Consider the following 19,134-nt stretch of genomic DNA (forward strand, 5'->3'; position numbering starts at 1 on the left):
GCTCCCACCCTTGTGTGACTCCTCCTCGTTAGCAACGCGAATGTGCAGGGAGGTTGGGGACTGGTTGTTTGTCCTGGATCTCATAGTCTTCTCACAACCACTGACCTGGAACCACCAGTGTCCTCCATCCACCGAGCCACCCAAGAGCTTCTTCTACCTCTACCTTATCGACAAATCAGACAAGCAAGCCAGCTGCTGTGGGATCATGGCGGGCTGACTAGAAAAAGTCAGTGTCCCACCAGCACAACCCATCTTTATCCAGGAGGAGACCAAGGACTGGAAAACCCAAACTGTTCCTCTCAGACTTGACAGTGAACTGAACTCCAGTGAAGGTGACCCCGAGTTTGCAGTGCCTAAGAACCAATCATCCTACTTGCAAATATGAGCAGGATCTACCTAGCTCTGGGAAGGCCAATATGCTTCTTGCTTTTGCTGCTACAGCCCAACTCTATGGAGAAAGCCTGATGCAGAAGCACAGAAAGTACTTCAGTGGTAGCACAGAAATAGATGATGTTGTAACTGCAAGAAGCAGGCTCCAAGTTCAGAAAAGTCTAAGAGCATAGTTTCATGAGACAAATGACCACCTACTAAGTGGCTTCCCCCAGAAGGGGAGTCCACCCCTTTCCTTCCCACCACTGCTAGCCTTGCAATTTTGTCCAATTCTTCTGCTCCTCGTGATCTTTCAATAAGCCATTTAGCCCACTGGAGTGGCAGAAAATTGTCCTTAACTTTGCTGTGTTAATTTTTTGCTGGTTTATTGAACTGAACCAACTCACCCAGGGGCCAGATGAGGACTAGCACCAGTGCAAGGGAAGCAGTGGGAGGGCACAGCCAGGTGCAATGGCAGCAAAAGCATGCCTTCAGCTGCAGATGCTTACTCTTACAGGCTCCACAGCTAGCCCAGAAGTTGGCAGGCTGAAGGGGACACTCAGAAATATTTGGGAAATAACCCACCTAACAGCAGCAAAACTTTTAAGTCATGCTAGTTGCACACCATAAGTTATATGGTCCACAGACAAAACCCAAGCGACTGAATTGTTTGGGAAATTCCCAGGGGCTGAAGTGAGGCATTTCAATACAGACCAGTGCCAGGGTGGCAAAAGCAAAGCAGGGCTGCTACACGTTGCCTGGGCAGGAAAGGCAGCAGCCTGCGGCACAGCACCCAGAGGGGTGGTGAGAGCTCCCTCTCAGAGACATGCACTGTGGCCTCGGCAAATCTTTGAGGACAGCTCCAGAAGACAGTCAGTGCTGGACATGTCCCAGGGTCCTACCTGTGGCCATCACAAACGACAAACGTCAAATGCTCTCACTGAAGCATGGGATAAGGCGATGTCCTATGGCCTCCATGGGGAGGGGAGGAGGAAAGGCACGGCATGGTCCTTAATGGAGTCCTATTTCCTTGGGACAGTGCCAGAGGATTTAAGGTACGGCAGGCAGCTGGGCATTCAGCAATCCCAGCTCAGCGATTGCTAGACGCTGTGTCTGACTGTCAGGACAGGAATGCTCTGCCAGTGCCTGCACAGCCCCCCATCCTCTGTGCAGAGCCTGAGGTCATGTTCCTTACTGGGAAAGCCTTCAACAGGTGCTGTATCTCCAAGGGCACTGCTCTCCCTCCCCTCCAGTCCCTCCACACAGAGCAGTGGCATGGAGGGGTAGGAGGAGGTCATTCCTGTGGGGAAACTCGTCAGCAATGACCAGGATTGCAGGCACGTGCAAGGGCTGCATGCTCGCTCGGGCACCAAGCCTCTCTTGGGGCAGCGATGACAGGAGCTTGGCCACCTCTGCCTGCCAGCATTACCTCTGCCTTGCCTGAATTTGGTTCCCATCAGATAGTCTTTCATTCAGGCACCAAGATATGCTGGCTTCAGTGAACTACTTGGTGTCAGCCAACTCCTCATCAGTCATTTGAACCCCTCCAAAATTGTAGATGGCCGAGAGTAAGTGTCTAGAAATGTCTCTGGCCCATGCATTGCCTCTGCTTCAGAAGAGACAGAAAGGCAACAGCTACTTCAGGTGCAACAGGCACAATAAAACAACGTGCAGGAATACAGAAAAACAAAGGCTGAATTGCCCTCTCCTCAGACAGTCAGAACAGCGCAGAGAAGAAAAGAAGAAACTGAAGTTGCCTCCTGGTTAGGCACCTGTAATTTGCTGTAAAGTCTTCTTGACTATGACTGAGGGACTTCTGCTGGAAGCCATGTGCAAATTGTCTGCTGTGGTGGCTACCAACAAAACCAGTCTTTCTGGCCCAGCAGCTGAGTGAGTAGCAGCAAGGAAGACATGGGCCTTTACGGGTGGTACAGCCTAACACTTTGCTCCCATGTCCATGGACTCTTACAGAAAAGCAGAGGTGATTTTAAAAAAAAAAAACATGTGGATTGTTGTATAGCAGCAGGCACCATTCCCACCGACCTGCCAGCACAGCAGCGGTGCTTGTCAGGGAAAGGCACGTTTCCCACTTTTACTGCCTCCTTCAGCAGAAACCCCACAGCTCCAGTGGGACTTCAGAAAACACAAAGTGTGGAGGAGTCACAGCTCGTGTACAAGAGCACCTCAGCACCAAGCTGAGGCAGGTGGGCTGAAGCCGTAAGCTCTTCCTCACCCAAAAGGACTGGATGATGCCACAGTTGTCATCCTGAGCTTAACACGCTCCTCGCAGAGTCTCTCCTGCATGGACCCATGTGAGCTCCAACAGCTGCATCTTTGCTTCCATACCCAATATGCACGCACCTGCCCGAGTACCAAAATGACCCACACCACAGCAAAGTGACACACGGTTATGGAACAAATGACTCAATAACTGCTAGAGTCTGCCAGGATCTCTCAGTATCATCACTTTGCTCATACCAGCACTTAATAGCACACCTCAGATCTACGCACTCTTCTGTGGGTACTACCTGGACATACTGCTCTAAACACATCCTCTTGGGAAAGAGATTTAACCCCCACTCCTCTCTCCACCTTGCTGCTACCACAAAGGCTGTTCCCCAACTGGACAAGGGCAAGCTGCTGAGCTTCACAGTCCTCCTTCCGCACGGGACCATCCCTAGCCTGTCCCATTCCTGTGTGTGCCTGGGGACTGTGACACAGTGCTGTGGACAAACCGAGTCCCTTGGAGGGACAGCAGGACCCAACCCCCTTATGTCAGCTCCCACAGCCCAGGGAGGAGCCTCCACTGGGAGCCCAGGTGCCCAGCCTCATGAAGCAGAGGCTGTGGCCTGACTGAACCTGTGGATTTGGGGGAGCATCCTGCCGGGAACCGGGTTTGACTTACACAGCTGGGATGTGCCGTGGGACGGGCGCCTGAGCCTCTCGCACGGAGGCATCCCGCCCTGCCGTGCCGATCCTTCTCCGGACGGAGCTTGCGGGGGGCTGGAAGGCAGCGGCAGCGGCACCAGGCGGGTGGTACTCCTGCTCGGGAACGACTTCTTCGCACCGGGAGCCCTGGAAGCCCGAGCGACAGGTACAGACCTGGGGGCGGCTGCAGGAGCCCTTGTTCTGGCACGGCGGGTCGCAGACAGCTGAGGAGACACAGAAAGGCGGTTAGTGAACATGGGGCTCAGCCCCATGGTGGTGGCACCCAGTTGGGGCAGCACAACTGGGGTGGTCCCATCTCTTCTCTGCAGGCAAGTGACCTTCAAAGTCTCAGTGTTACTGCTGCAGTGGGTCCCTAACGCAAGGTGACCTCCATCAGAGACTTGTTGCTGTTCCCACTTCTCCTCACTGGTCTCTGCACAGCTCTTCTCCAACAATACTCATTTCAGAAAACTCAGAAATGAGCAGCATGGTCTGCAGAGAGCATACGGCCTCCAGCATTGCCCATAGCGCTCCAGGCAGGAATAGCACCTCAATCCCAATACGAGGGATTGCCTGTTACCTTTAGTCCATTTTGGGGTCTGATTTGCATGGTCCTCCACTGCCTGTCCCCTCCAGAGCTTTCCAGCTCTCCCTCCGCAGCTGATTTTGGAGTCACTGCGCTCAAATTCCTCCACAGATACAGGGACTTACAGTTCATTAACTTCATGCCCAAATCACCCTCTGAGCCTGTGTGTGTTCCTAATTACAGCACATCAGCTTCAGTTTGCACCCTGGGAGGAAAGTGCTATTAATTATATGCCGGACCCTAACACTTCCCAAGTCAACAGATGCCAAATTGGGTTTATAGCCCAGCCAGCGAGAGCCAGGAAACCACAGCTTGCTCAGGTAGGACCAGGCTCATTGTTCTGAGCAAGAGTAATTGAAAAGGCACTGGAAAACAGTGTTGTCCTTCAAAGAAGGAAAGGGCTGGCTGGCCAAAGGGTAGTGAAACCTCGTTGGACAACACAAGGTGGACATTAACCTCCAGCCACGTGGGAGCCCTGTGGATGGGCTGAAACATGCAGCCACCGCTTCTGCTGAGGACCCCTTCCCCGGGACTGCCCCAGGGAGGCTGCAGGAGCATCTGACACCCCACCACCTTTGCACGCAGCTGCTGGGCTTTCACAAGAACATCCCTCCCTCTCTGGCTGTGATCTCCATCCCCTGTGAGATCCAAGCACACCTGCAAGAAAGGCTGCTTCTGGGCAACAAACATACAGATTGCTCTAGCCTCATGTGCCATCCACACTTCAGCACCCTGTCACCAAGCAAGAGAAGTCCTTGTGCACACTCTGAGGTCCTTTCAAAGCAGTATAGCCCCCCCACAACCCTTCCCTCACCCCAAAACTGGACTGCCATCAGCTTTTCCTAACTAGATCAGGGATATGTTGGCTGGAATGCTTCACTTGAACCATGAACCATGTTAACACTCAGAAGAGAGGGAGATCTCAAGGAAAGGGAGAACCCAAGTCACGTAGGGCTGTATAGGTTAAAGCCAGAGGTTTTGATGAAATCCCCCAGTAAAATAAATCAGCCACCACTGCAGACTCTGGAACAGAGACAGGTTCCTAGTCAGGCAGGAATTAACCATCTCTGGGAAGTCTGGCACTCCAAAAGTTTATGTAATTTATAATATAAAACTCAGCTGTGATTTTAATAGGCTGCCAGTCACTACTGTTATCTCCCAATAAATGCCTGTTTTAACAGACGCCACCAGACCAGGAAGCCTGCCATTGAAAACAACCACTTCACATGCCGAAATACTGCAGAGCCACGACAGCAGGACCTGGGATCACAGCAGTTCTCACAACCTCTCCCACTAACAATGTTCATAGTCACGTTAGAGCGTGCCCTTCAGCAGAAAAGCAGCGGTAAGTGGCGAGGCACTCTAAAAAAGGCCCCTAAGGCAGCTGATACAAAGAAGAGGAAGAAGTGAATGGGATTAGTCTACTGGTCCCTTCAAGCAGGATGGGTGGGGAGTTGCCCTAGCTGAAATATTCCAGCTCTAGGATTAATCCTCTTCCTGTTTGCCTTTGTAGACGCAGGAAGAACTTGCAAGAGCTTTAAAGAGTCGCTGGTTTTCACTCAGTCCAGCTATGAGATGTAGGGAGAGCAGATCATTCAGTGGAAGTACTGCCAATGCCAAGTGTGTGAAATCACGAGTCAGGCCCCCAAAACCATAACATTGACAGAAGAAACAAGATGGTTAAAAATACATATATATTTGGAATCTTTCTCTTTGCTTTCTGGTTTCTGAGCCCAGGGGTTACTCTGAGATGTCTCTCCCCATCTGTGGGGGCTACAAGCAGTTTCTGTTAAGATGAGAGACTCTCATTTCTTCTTACTGTAGTCTCATGTAATCACCTGCTTCAGGAGCTGGGGCTTTAGGGAAAGCAAAAAGAGTCATCTCAAAATTCTTAATAAAAGGATGAGATTTGGAGCACTGCTGAAGTATTATTAGTAGCAATGCTAGTTTGTTCAAGAGCACCTAGCAGTGCCCTCACAGATCAAGTCTGGCACTGTCTAGTCCGGTGCATGAGGTAAGTCCTCCCTGCAAGGTCACACTGCAGGGATGACTGTAGCATCACTGACCACCCACCTAGGCCAAGCAGGCAGGACCATCAGAGGGGAAGGCCAGTGAGTCCAACCTCCCATCACCTGGCAGGCACACCTGGCCCAGGATTGAGCAATGACATTGCAAGGTGACATTCAATTACTGTGTCCCTGCACATGCTTTAGGTCTAGGAGAGTGGTGTAGGTCTTCACTGTAAGCAGCTCCTGCTCAGTCACATTCAAATGCAGGGGAACCTGTCTATCTAGCCAGGCATTCACAGGAAGACTGGGAAGATGCTGAAGGACTTGTACCACTGGGGTGATTTAGTCCACCTTCTCATGGAAAAGTTTGCTTATTGATGCAGAGCAATATGTAATCTCAGTTTTAACTTAAAACTCTGACTGTGTTAGTGCACCCAGAAGGTATGGATAATTTAACACAAGTGACAGATCTGTGCTGGCTGACAGGCAGAGAGAGCAACAGCAATGCAGGAATAACAGAGCAGGAAAACAGAACTTCAATGAAAAACAGTCTGGGCTCAAAAAACCCTACAGTCACTGTACAGAAGACAGACAAAAGGAAAGAGCATGTGAATCTCATCTTCCTTTTGCAGATGTGGAAAAGCCCCAGGTGCTAATGTGACTGTCTGAAGACATGCTGTGAGACCACAGCAGAGCCAGCAACTCATCCTGGAATCCCTGCACCTTCATCCAGTATCTTAACTGCAAGACCATCTGTATGAGATTAGAAAGTGCATGAATTTATTTAGTCCTTCCCAACATGCTGATTAAAAATGTTTCTTTTAAGCTTTCAAATGTCCATGTCAGAAAAAAAGCTCACCTTGCATTACCAGCCCGTCCCAGGCTGCTATCTTGGGAAGCAGCAAAGAACCATAGTGAATAATGCTGATGAGAGTGGAGGTTGATGAACTTATGTCAGGAGGCTGAGCAAGAGGATTCCCTTGCTCTTAAGCAGAGGGGAAGGTTGATGAGCTAATAGGCAGCAGCTAAGTTATTGACAAGCGTACACCACAACCCCTGCAGCTCCTGAAATATGGGCAGTGCAAGGGGGCTTTTGGCCAGCTTGTGTGTACAGGTTTCTTCTCCAGCAAACCCAGGACATAAGGCCTGAGTCTCACCCCAGGATGACTTTAAACAGGCAGGTGGTTGGATGAACTCCTCAGGCCCAAGTTCAGATGTAGCTCATTATCCCTGATATCCCCTCCTGCAGGATGACCTCTGCAGCCCCACAAGATGCCCTGTATGCAGTTTGGTGTGATGACCCGGCAGCGCATGGGTAGAAACCAAGCCCATTGCAAGCAAGCGAGCCCTTGCTCCTAAACCCCCTTAGCTCACTTCCACCTTCCCAGGAAATGTCGGTGTCCCAAAGAGAGAGATTTCTCTTTTCATCTTCCCAGTCATTGACTCTCAGAAAACTCCCCAAGTCCTCACTACACTTTGGTCCTCAAAGCTGGAAAAAAACAAAAGGCTAGAGACACCTGCCCATGGCTCGAGTTCAGTCATATGCAGAGATGTTGCAAGAGGAAAGTGCCTGGAAAAGCACGGGTGGAGAAGAAAGAAATCACCATGCTCAGTAGGTGATAGGAAGTAGATTGAAGCAACAATTTGGCCTATCATCTCTCCTGTACCCAGGCTCAAATCCACGAAAACCAAGGTCCCGCCCAAGACCTGAATGCCAACTTCTTCCCTGCTTCATCACGCTAAGAGGTTCCCTCTGGCTGTGTTTCTATCCCACTAAATTCCCGATGCCCCATATCAAAGACCACGGGATCAGACATTAAACAGCACTGTGGTGCAGAAACTAACTGGGACAGGCTGTCCAGCTTGCCGTGGTAACTTTAAAAACAGCCGAACATCTGCAGCAGCTTGGACTCCAGCAGAAAAGCCCGGTGAGGGAGGTAGCTGGGAACGAAATGATGTTTACACATCACTAGTCTCCACCTAAGTCCTGCCTGAGATTTACCATCCCCTGGCGGGAGGACACTGTCAGGCCCGATCATGTTGACAGTGTCCTTTTAATGAATCCTTGGGAACAAGGGCCCAGCACCTGAGCAATCGCTAGACAGCCCGCATGGCTGCGAGCCCAAATCTACTGCTCCTAGGAAAATCCCTAATGAGAGAAAGATGCTGCCATCGCTGGCCCCGCGCTCTGTTTACAGACGCTGTCTGGCAGCACAGCACGCTCTCTACCGTTTGGCTTCTGTCGGCAGGGGGGAGAGGGAGAAGGGAGGTGAGTCAGCCCTTGGCCCCTTGCTCCTGAACAGCAATCGCTAATGCAATTATCCCAGAGCGGCCAAAGCGCCATGAGATCCCGCAGCAAACAAAGCTGAGCCTCTTTCCCCGCTAAACATCTGGGCAGCTGCTGCCATTCGAGCAAAGGCAGACGCGCTCGGCTATTCTGGGCAGGGCGTTCCCATCCAGAAGGCCTGCCTGGTGCCTGTGTGCTCCCTGCCCTCCGAGCTGCCTGGGCGCTGCAGGCAGCCCCTCGCCTCCCTGGGACCAGGCAGGAGCACGGGGCAGGCAGTCCCCTGGGAAGGCCCACGGGTGGGCTGGGTGGTGTAACCCCGTTGTTTAGGGACAGGGATCGCAGCAGTGGCTGGGCTGTGGTTACAGAGCTATTGGCGATGGAGACGACAGTGCAGCTGCCTCTGGCATGCGTCGCACCGGTGCCTGCCCAAACCCCTTCCCTTCCAGTGCTGTGTAGGGGAGCCTGAAATGATCTCAGCCCCCAGGGTTGTTGCAGGGCCTTCTGGAGGAGCAGAGCCCTTATTAACCCCTCTGTGAGCAGGCAGGAGGGCCCTGGCTGGGCAGTTTCCACACCAGAGGGAGCACCCTGCAGCCCCGTGCCATTTTACACATCCCACACGCTGCACCACTCTCCAGCCCCACCAGTCCCGGCCATTGTGCCAACTCCATTAATTGCTTTCCTTAACAGCACTCAGATAATTTGCAGCCCTGATTGCCCCCTCAGCATCAGCAACACTTGCCCACATGAGCACAGCCCCACTCTGCTGGTTCCCACCTGCTGGGACTTTCACAGACCTGCCTTTTGCTCCAAGCAGGACGGTGAGAGCCCAGGGCTCAAAACTCACCCATAAATGTGCCATTGCAATGCCCTGCCCCAGCAGGACCTTGCTTGGGATGGACACTAATAACAATAATAAAGTAGAGCCATAACTATTCAGTGTGCTCAGACTTTGCCAGGAGGCAGGGAGAGCCGACCCACAGCCCGGCAGCCCCACGGGGAGGTTGCAGCGCTGGCTCCGGGGACCCCACGGTCCGTCTCCTGCCCCAGCACAGCACAGGGGACATGTGTGGGGTCACAGCAGTACTCGTGTGCTTTTTAGGGGTGCATCGTGAGACCTGCACCGGCTGAGACTGTCATACTCACGTTTGATGCAGCGGTTTGTGCCGGGAGCCGTCGTCCATCCTGGGCAACACTGTCTGCTGCAGACATTTGGCCTAAGCAGAGAGACAAAGCAGTGTGGTTAGGAGAAGGGAAAGCCGAGGTCTCTCTGCAGCCAGCACCTCTGAGTCACCCGTAAAATTATTTCCTGTAGCATGTGATATTTCCTTCCAGATGGACCAGCAGCTGAGATCAAAACCAATGGGACAAGGGCTGAGTTGTTTAAGTGCTTGGAAAAGAAACCCCCAAGGACTATGTGAATGCTGCAGTGTGAGCGATCCCTCAGGGAGTATCTCCCTTTTGAACTGGCATTATGCTGGGTTCCTGGCACAGCGCTCAGAGGAACCATTTTCCTCCTGAGAGCAATTGGAGGCTGGTAGCCTGTGATCGTTAAAGATCTCACAGCTCTTCGTGGTATTGGGGTGTAAATCGGGCCTGATTCCAACTTTGGTCATAGCATCTCGCCTCCGCAAGTGTCCCGAGCTGCTTCGGCCGAAGACAACGCTTCATTCTCCACCTAACTGCTGCTGCCTGTTTGCTGTTCATTGCTCAACCCTACCCTGGGTGGAACGACATGCCAGCAGCCGTGTCGGCCGCTCCCCAGCTTGCTCTCCCTTTGCGAGCACCCCAGTCCTGCACTTGTTATCTGCCTCTGGCGCAGCAACCCCGGGGGCTGGGGACTCTCCAGTGCTACGAAATTTGTGTCTACCTGACATGCACAGTGCCACACTAATTCCAGGATGCTCAAACCATTTCCATGGTTGTTAATTCCAGCACTTTTGCTGCAGCAACTTTTTGACTGCCTTTACATAAACAACAACCTCCCCACCTCTCCCTTATTATGTGTTTTCAGGTAGCGATCACAGCCAACATACAGCTATCGGGGACAGTGCTGTGCCTCCCAGAGGTGCTCTGCAATGCCCAAGCAGGCAGCTAATCCTGCTTCCTCTGGTCACATCTTGTATTTACACATCTATAATGAGAAGGAATAACAAGTTGCAGGTTGCTGTCCAAGCATATTTACTCATCATGGAGGGAAGGTATTTTGGGAATACGTAACTTTTGCATGTCTAGGTAGATGGGAGAGTACAGTCATCAAAAGATTAAAAGTTAGAAATAGGCAGCCTGAAAGCTCTGGAAAGCCTCTGGAAATGAAGTGGGGAGTATGGTTTATTTCTAATGCTGGACAAGGCAGTCAGAGCTGTTGACAGAATTTACAGGAACCATGGAAACATGCACATTTGTCTTCTGGATTGACTTTAACATGAACACAGCAGGGTCAGAAGATGATCCTGCTTCAAACCGGCATCCTCGTGACTCCTACATCCACATGGCATGAGATGAGACTCCAGAAGTGCCAGAGCTCAAGCTGTGGGGTTCACATTTTAGGAGAGCCAACGACGGTGGGTAGCAGGTGTGCCAAGGATTGTTCTGGTGTTCATGAATGAAGCTGCCTGTAGAGATACAATCGCTCCACGTGGAAAGGGGAAGTGGCCTGAGAAGCCACATCATTTGTAAAGCATTATCCAGCCCTTCAGGATCAACATTTTACTAACCTGGGTAGATTTTTATAGGGAGAAAGCACTTAAATTCCCTTGGTGTGACTTCCTGCAAACAGAACAAGCCAAAGGAATTCTTGCATCCACTCACATCTGCTCTGGCTGGGCTAGAGCACTGATTTCCAGCTTTTTGTCTGTCAACTCAAAGACATCTATGGGTCTCATCTTTAAGACAGCCCCAGAAAGTATCCAAGGAAAGCAAACTTGCCTTTACTTATGGCGTAAAAGCCCACAAAAGGCCTTAAACTATTTAAAGATGTCCAGATCAGCAAAGAGAGAAAACCACTGAGCTGCAGCAGGTCTCTAGGTAATTAAGGTCCGCTGAGGGACTCCATTCCAAGCAGCAGCATAAGCATCTTTGCTTAGACTGTCACAGCTCCCATTCTTCCCTCGGCATGGCTGAAACACACCTTGCAAGGCATATTCAGCTGGTCTGTTCAAAGAGCAAAGCTTTGCCCTTTCCCACCTCAACTTACTCACATAATCAGAGATTGCTTCTTGTAGGCAAAATACCTACCTTCTCCAGAGAAGCTGTTTTGGCCTTGAATCACACTATTAGTTCTTCATAGGATTTAAGTTCAAGTTTTATCTACGTGTCTCACACACATGCTGGAGGGAGCATGCTGCTAGCTGCTCTCAATGCCAACAGCGAGCCAGAGGTTGTAGGGAGAAAGGTATGAGACTAAAACAGACAGGGGCCCAAGCCTGAGCAGATCACTCTTGAAGGCATGAAACCCCTGTTGGGTTCAGCACAAACTATGTCACTGCCAACTGCAGGCATTAGTTGACAACCCCAGGTGAAGGGAGATGCTAGCACCAGTGCGATGCTCCCCGAGGGAAGACAGCCCAGCATGTGCAGAGGGGAGTGACCTGGCAGGGATGCCCTCAGAGGCAGGGGCAAAGGAAGTACCTGGAGGGGAACGTGCCTTCCTTCCATAACCTCCTGGATGAGAGGATGGGCAGAGATGGAGGCAGGGAGGACCTCCAGGACTGGAAGTGAGCACTTGAGAGGAGCAACATGTAGGTAGTACTGGAGGACAGAGAAGGACCACAACTATTTCCTGATAAAAGCCCAGTGAGCAGGACCTCACAGAGCATGGGGCCCCAGGTAAGCAAGAGCATCAGCAGTGGGAAAATAGCTATGGGGCCTCTGCCGCATGGGACTCAGTCCTGAGCATGTCTGGTTCTACTTAAAGCCTTTAGTTGACATTTGCATGGCTTAAACACCATGTGGTTTTCACTGCCTTACAAAGAATTCAGAATTAATCCCAGGACATTTAAGGAGCACGGCATGTTTACAGCATGGACGGTGTTCGAGAGAGTGGCAGCCCCCAGCTGCATCTGTCCTGCTGCACGTGCCATCGCCAACACTTTGTGCAAAGACATGGCTCAGGCGTGAGCCACCTGCGGGGCACATCCAGTCCTGGGCTTCTCCATCCAGCCCTGCTTCTGGAGAAAAGAACAAGTGGCAGGGTCCCTCCAGGTCTGGTGTCATTGTCCCGGGGGTGGCTGCTGGGGAGCTACCTATACACACTGAGCAGCCCCTGATCACCCCCACATAGCACAGGGGACAGGGGCCTCCAAGGCAGCAGGCAGAGCTGCCCGGCAAGGGGAACTGCTGGGTGCCGTGATGCACCAAGCCCCTGGCAGACCTAACAATGATGTGAGCCAAAGCCACGCTCATAACTTTGAAGCACTCAGCAGCCACGCAAGGTTGAGCACCCAGGCTGCCTCCTGCTTACCCACTCCTTGAAACTGGCAGCACGGCAGCAGGGAGAGGGGAGCAGGACTCTCTCCCTCAGCCTGGGCAGCCTGGGGTGCAGAGAGACCAGAGGATGGGTGGGCACGTGGAGGGGTCAGCAGCTCTCCCAGGTGGAAAGAAGCTCAACACAGCCCTAGATCAGAGCAGAACAGAAGACATGTCCTCACACAGGTCTCCCAAGCTGAAGTCCCACTGAACACTCACACTAGGTCACGCTGCATGGGGATGCCCTATTCCCAGCCCTGCCACTGATGCTAAAACAAGCCTTGGGCAAACCATCCGTCTTTTCTATCTCTGTGTCCTTACCAGTGGAAAAAGTTAATTAACATATTTACCTTCCCAAGAGCCAGGTCAGCTTTCCTAGGAAATCAAACATTGCTGGGGATGTTCCCAGATGCTGGGACTTGATTGCCTGTAACACTGGTCTGCTACAGGGCTCATGGGCCACTTAGCACCTTCCAAAATAGCTCTCAGCCCAGCTCAGACCAGAGCAGACAGAGACCATTTCCAATAGCCAGTTTCCCCTTTTTGGAGAGAAACCGGGTTGAATAGCTCAGACAGCTGAATAGCCACAGTGCCAGTTCTAGCCCTAAGGCATAGCTCACTAGTGCAGATGTGGGCCTTCAGGTTTGCCTTTCTGGCAATATGCAGGGTGAGGCACTGGATCCACATCTCAGCCCCTGCCTGAAGTGCCAGGTACGCCCTGAGGTCTCCAAACAGCACAAGCAGCAGTAACCAACTGCAAACCAAGCTTGCTCCTCACTCCGCAGCTAGCATGCACCATCCGTGCCCAGGTATAGTTCCTGGCACGTTGCAAGAGCTTGGTGCACAGGAGGTGTCAGGCGCTACTCACTGGCCTGCTCTTTTTCTGGGACAGACATCTATCTCCCTGACACCCCTCACAGAGCCACGAAGCCTCCCTACATCCAGAATTACCGTTCATGGCCCTGACTGAATGCACCAGCACAACCTGTAACTTGGGCAAAGGATCCGCAGCAAGCCAGTCCTTCATCACCTGCTTTGCTGCAGCAGCCAGAGGCCACCATCAGGATCAGGCCCCCGCTGTGCAAAGTGGTACCCAGGATGAGAAAAGCCTGCAAGATCTTGCAGTGTTATCTGAAACCAGAGGCAAGCAACTGTAACAAAGCACTAGGGTGAAGGAAAACAGTAGTAAGATCATGGCTTCACATAGTTTCAGCATGTGCACAGCCTCAGTGATGATCACATACTGTTTCTGAAGCATTCAGTAGAACCATTTTTCTCACCATTTATTTTAACAGCAATCTATGCATCATATTTCAACTTCATGCAGCACTCTGTGCTGCCAGATATGCTGACTCCATTCAGGTCATTTAACAGCATCCTCACAGAAGGCCAGGGGGACCATTAGATCATCAGGTCTGCCTTTCTACTGCAGGACAGTGAACTTCATCCAACTGCATATGAAATATTTGCAGTCAGACCCAATGAAGAACATTAGCAAAAGGCTGCTGGCATTGATGAACCACTGAAAAACCTCTGCCAAGTCCACATCAGCATTAACTGCCTCCGCTCCAGAGCAGTCCTATACACACACTGTAGCAAGAACCTATATCCCACAAAGCCTGGGTAAAGCAGGACTGTATAGCCACAGATGGTGCCTACAACAGCAATTGCACAAGAACTGGGGTGCAGAATGCACAAAAAGAAAGTGGGAGGGAGAAGGAGAGAGTGTGGCATGCCCAGCCTGTTACCTGGGGTGCCTCACATGCCCCTGAAAATTGTCCAGGTGGGTACCAGAAGTAGAGGTACTTCCCCAGACTACTCTCCCGTTACCCACCTTCTAATTTTGTGTACACCACCTGAGGATCATCACTGGGAGCCACCATCCCAGCCACAGGGCAGAGGAACAATGGCCATCACATCCTGGGAGACACAGAGGTGGAGGGTGATGCCTACAGTGTCCTCCCAGCAGGACTGGCCAGCCCAAATTAGAGATGCATCCAGCACATCAGTACAGCCATACCTGGCATGCGTCAGGTCTTGGGAGCTCCCTACCCCACGACACTTGGGAGGAAAATCTTTCCAGTTGGTGGGGCTGGGGAAACAGGCAGGTTAAACAGAGCACAGCAAAGCAGAGATGCTTTCGGGGCTGGATTGTTTTCCTCACTCAGTGTTAGAAGACAGTAATTTTCTGCGGTATTTGCTGTGGTGTCAAAAGTCACCTCACAATGAGCCTCCAGGAGAAAATACTAAACCCCAGGTCTTGCAAGACTTGCAGTTGGACGCACTCATGGAAGGGTGTGAGCAGGTCCCACCTGCAACAAGGTCAGACGTGAGCAGGGTGGCAGACACAACCCAGGAAAGAAACTTAATTTGGGGTATGCCACAATCAAACAAAGTGAGAAAATAATTATCCAGAAAACAATAAAGTGCTAATAAGCGTGTTTTTCAACCACAGGACTGTGCGAGGCCCCTGGAGGTACCAGCAGAGAACTCTGGGGAATCAGGAAAGGCAACCCACGCAGCGGTTGAGATTTTAAGCCAAAGTAACTGTATAAATAAATAGCACTGGGGTTTAGTGCAGCCTGCAAAGCTACCTGAGTAAGGGAAAATGAAGGTTGTCATACTACAGAGAAGTAGGAGTGCAGTGTAAATAGAAGAACAGAAAATATCCCACCTGGCAAAAAAATGAAACATCATGAAATGAAGTTTTTTAGGGGCCCTGAGTTTCCTGGATGGAAATGTGTCCAGTGCAGCAAGGGGCGTAAGAAGATGGATGAGGTGGAAGGACAGAGTCTCACCAAATGGCTGGAGGCAGCAGCAGCTAGCTTTCCATGAGGAGTAACGCCTGTGGTTACTCATGAACAATTATTTCAGCTAGGCTTTTTCCTAAGCTCCAAAGACAGTAGGTCATAGAGAAGTTTAAAAAGTGCCAATTTGGACTCCAGAAGAGATGGAAAGCTACTGATGACAAGCCATTATATGCACTTGCCAGAGTTCAAGTTCTTGGGGATCAGAGCAAGCCCTGCATCCCCACCCCTCATTCCAGGGCAGAGCAGAGGCAGAGAGCCCAGCACAGCCTGCGTGGGGAACACAGCACCAAGGCACAGCTCTTCCTTCCTCTAAGCTTGGAGGCAACGGCACTCTCTAATACCCCAGGAAGCCAAATCTAGCTGATAACAGGTCAACAGTGTGTAAGCGCTGGACCAACCACCCCCATTTACACTCTTGATTAAGGGATGAAAGAATGCGACTTGCAAAGAGGTTCAGCGCCCTTCTGAGCACAGTGCGAACCTTGGGGCTGCCCGCCTGCTCCTGGTAGCAGTGTGGCCCAGCTGTTGCCACCAGAGGCAGCTGCAGCCTGAAGCCCTGGTGGAGACTATTCAGGGTAGTCACTGAAAAGGAACGGGCTACATCTCAGATGACTCAAATCCAATTGAATCGCCACGTGATTCCAAAGCAATGCTGACAACATGCCGACTGCAGAAAGGGTAGAATCCTTCTGAGCCCCAAAAAGCCCAAACCTGACTGAGCAGGACTGGATCTTATCAAGACTCTCGCTCTGGGTGGCTGACAAACCAAGGCTAATGGACTGGGTAAGCCAAAATCATCTCAGGACCTACCTGTCATTGATTAGCTGTTAGTGCTAAATACTTCACGTATCAAACATGATGGAAGAAGAGCAAGTTTAGTGCTTCTGTGGATTTGTTGAAGGAAAGTGCATGGAGTGGCACAGGGAACATCTCTGCCTTGAAATTTTGCAAGTAGGTGAGTATGGGAGAGAGAAACCTCAGAGACTGGGCTGCCTTTTGTACTCTAGTGAAGCTCCCTACCCGGTGTTAGCAGGAGACATTTCTGCCCGCGTCAGAGGGCAGCAAGCCCAGAGCCTGCCCTCAGCATCGCCCCTGGCAGGGCTCACACGGAGAGCGGACACGCGCTGCCACACGGGTCGGTCAAACTGCCGGCCCGATGGCTTCGGCAGCCCTTCCCGGCTGGCAGAGGAGCTCGTCACGAGGGGCATCAGCCACGGGGGAGCAGAACGGGAACCGCAGAGGAGGGGGCCCGGGGCCGAAGGGTACGTCAGCGCTGCGCCAGACGTGCCGCTCGCAGGCTCCCCTCGCAGCGGAGCAGCTGGTCTCTCCATGCGAGCTCCCCTCCACCTCCGCGGGGCTGCAGCCAGAGACCGGAGCTGCAAGCGGCCCTGCCGGGCAAGCGGTGGGAAGCCTCCCCCGGCGGAGCCAGCCGAAGCCACGGGAAGCTGCCGCGCGAAGTGCTTACAAGGGGCCCGTTATGGGAGGACGGAGCTAAGAGGCCAGGTACCTGCAGCAAGAGCGCCAGCACCCAGGCGAGACCCTCCAGCCTCTCCCGCCACCCACGTTCCGTGGCCGCACTGCTCTCCCCCCGCCTCGCCCGGTGGCAGCCCCCCACCCTGCACGCTTTCCGGGACGGCCCAAGGCAGCCCCGGGGAGGGGCAGAGTAGCCCCCCCGCCCGCCGCGCCGCGCCCCGCAGCTGTCCGACCCGCCGGAGCCCCGATGTGTCAGCAGAAGGGCACCGCATCCAGCACGCTCGATAAACCACACGTCCCCGCGCGGCAGGCAGCCGGCCGCACGGCGTCCCGCTCGCCTCACACTCACGCACGCGTGCATGCACACGGGTGGGTACGCACGCACGCCGGGGAGTCGCGTGGGCGAGAGCAGCGCCATCACCCGCCGCACGCGCGGGGCAGAGGCGCGGCGCGAGCACCCAGCGCGCTCCTGCTCTGCTCCGGGGCCAGAGACAGCCCGGGACGGGACGAGACGGGACGGGACGGGACACGGCCCAGCCTCCCTCGCCCCCCGCACATCACCCCCCCCCCGTGACTGCCCCGGCACAGGCAGCCCGGGCGTCCCGCAGGGCACGGGGCAGCGCCCGCGGGGACGGAAGGGGGGGATGCACGCACCGGGATGCAGCGCGGGGCTCAGGACGGGAGCCGGCCCCTCCGCCTGGGGCTCCCCGGCGCCGGGACCACCGGGGCTGACACGACGCACCCCCGGCAGGGTCACCCCCCCCGGCCGCGGCACTTACCCCGCCATCCTCCCTCTGCCGCTCGGCTCCTTCGCCCGGGGCGCGACCCGGGCTTTCTGCCCGCTGCCCTGCTGCTGGCGGGAGGGGTCCAGCCTGTTCCTCCGCCCTGGGCCGGGAGCGAGCCCGGGGTCGCCCGCCTGGCCCCGGGGCGCGGGCAGCCCGCCGTCGGGACGCTGCCTCCGGCCGTCGCCGCCGCTCGGGCTCCCCGCGGCGGCCGCGGAGCCGCGGTCCACGTGGAGGGCGGCGGGGAGGGGCCGTGCCGGCGGGGGGGGTCTGGGCGCCGGGGACAGGCTGTGCGCCGTGCCCGCCGCCCCCAGGGCAGCCCCCCGGCCCCGCGGCCGCGCCGCCCCCCCGCTCCCCGGCTCCAGCCTAGCCGCGGAGTCCGGCCGAGGGTCGGCGAAGCCCAGGAGGACGGCGAAGGTGAGCGGGAGGAGGCTGGCGGCGGCGCCCCGCATGGTGTCAGCCGGTGGCGGGGGGAGACGGGCGGCGCGGAGCGCTCAGCGCCCGGCTGGCATCCTCCGGCGGGCGCGGGGCAGCGGGGACCGCCGGCTCTCCGCCCTCCGCTCACCGCCCCATCCCGCTCCGGGGCTCCGCCGGGACCTGCCGCCCACCGGGGCCGGGGGCGCAGAGAGCGAGGCGGAGGCAGGGGCGCGGGCTGCTGAGCGGCCCCCGCGGGAGGAGGAAGAGGAGGAGGAGGAGGAGGAAGGCGGCCGGCCCCGCTCGCCGGGCTGCCGGCGAGCTCCCGCGCTCCGCAGGCAGCTCCGAGCACCTTCGCGCCTGCCTCTGGCACTGGCAGCGCCCGGAGGGGATGGAGGGTTTTATTTTTGGAAACCTCCCCCTTTTGTGTCTTTTTGATGCTGACATCCCCCCTCTCCAGAGGACACGGCTCGGCCCCCCTCCTTAGGAGAGGAGACATTCCAGCAACACCCACTTTGGCAAAGGGAAACAAACTACAACAGAGAAGCCTTAACCCCTGCCTGGCCGGGGAGACCCGTCCGCCGCCTGCCCGGCAGCCGGCGTGCAGCCCCCGGAGCCCTCCCTGCCGCCCGGCCCGCAGCGAGCCGCCGGCTCCCGCCGCAGCTGGAAGCGCTCGGGGAAGGTGGAGCAGCCCCGGGTGTGGGGTGCACGGAGCAGGAGACACGGATGCCGGAGGAATACGACGCCGCCCCCCAGCATCTGGGGACTTCTGGAGCTGCATCAGCACCGCTAGCCCTCTTGCTGCTCTTGATCGCATCTCACAGGAGACAGGCATGGCAATGGGAAGAGCCTTATTTGCCATCCCACCCTGGGTACAGAGCTCTCAGATCCCCTCAAATCCAATTCAGGGCTTTATACTCTTCCTTGGATAGGTCCAGGCTAGAAAAGGAACCACCTAAAAGCTCCAGGTCCTTCACCTAAGAGAGATCTTTCAGGAGACGCCAGCTTAGAG

The 19,134-nt window shown here is 54.4% G+C and overlaps 1 protein-coding gene across 1 annotated transcript in view; it reads right to left on the reverse strand.

The window, feature by feature from the left end:
- LTBP2 (latent transforming growth factor beta binding protein 2) overlaps positions 1 to 18,502 on the reverse strand; it is a 73,863-nt gene extending 55,361 nt beyond the window's left edge. The window contains exons 1-3 of the mRNA XM_052782728.1: positions 17,706 to 18,502; positions 9,323 to 9,393; positions 3,275 to 3,521 (exon numbers count right to left, since the gene is read on the reverse strand). Of these exons, the coding sequence (XP_052638688.1) occupies positions 3,275 to 3,521; positions 9,323 to 9,393; positions 17,706 to 18,160 (773 nt within the window). The 5' untranslated portion in view covers positions 18,161 to 18,502. The remainder of the gene's footprint in view (positions 1 to 3,274; positions 3,522 to 9,322; positions 9,394 to 17,705) is intronic.
- Between the last annotated feature and the right edge of the window lie 632 nt (positions 18,503 to 19,134).

The sequence above is a fragment of the Harpia harpyja genome, chromosome 3 (assembly GCF_026419915.1).
Source record: "Harpia harpyja isolate bHarHar1 chromosome 3, bHarHar1 primary haplotype, whole genome shotgun sequence".
Classification (NCBI taxonomy): Eukaryota; Metazoa; Chordata; class Aves; order Accipitriformes; family Accipitridae; genus Harpia; species Harpia harpyja.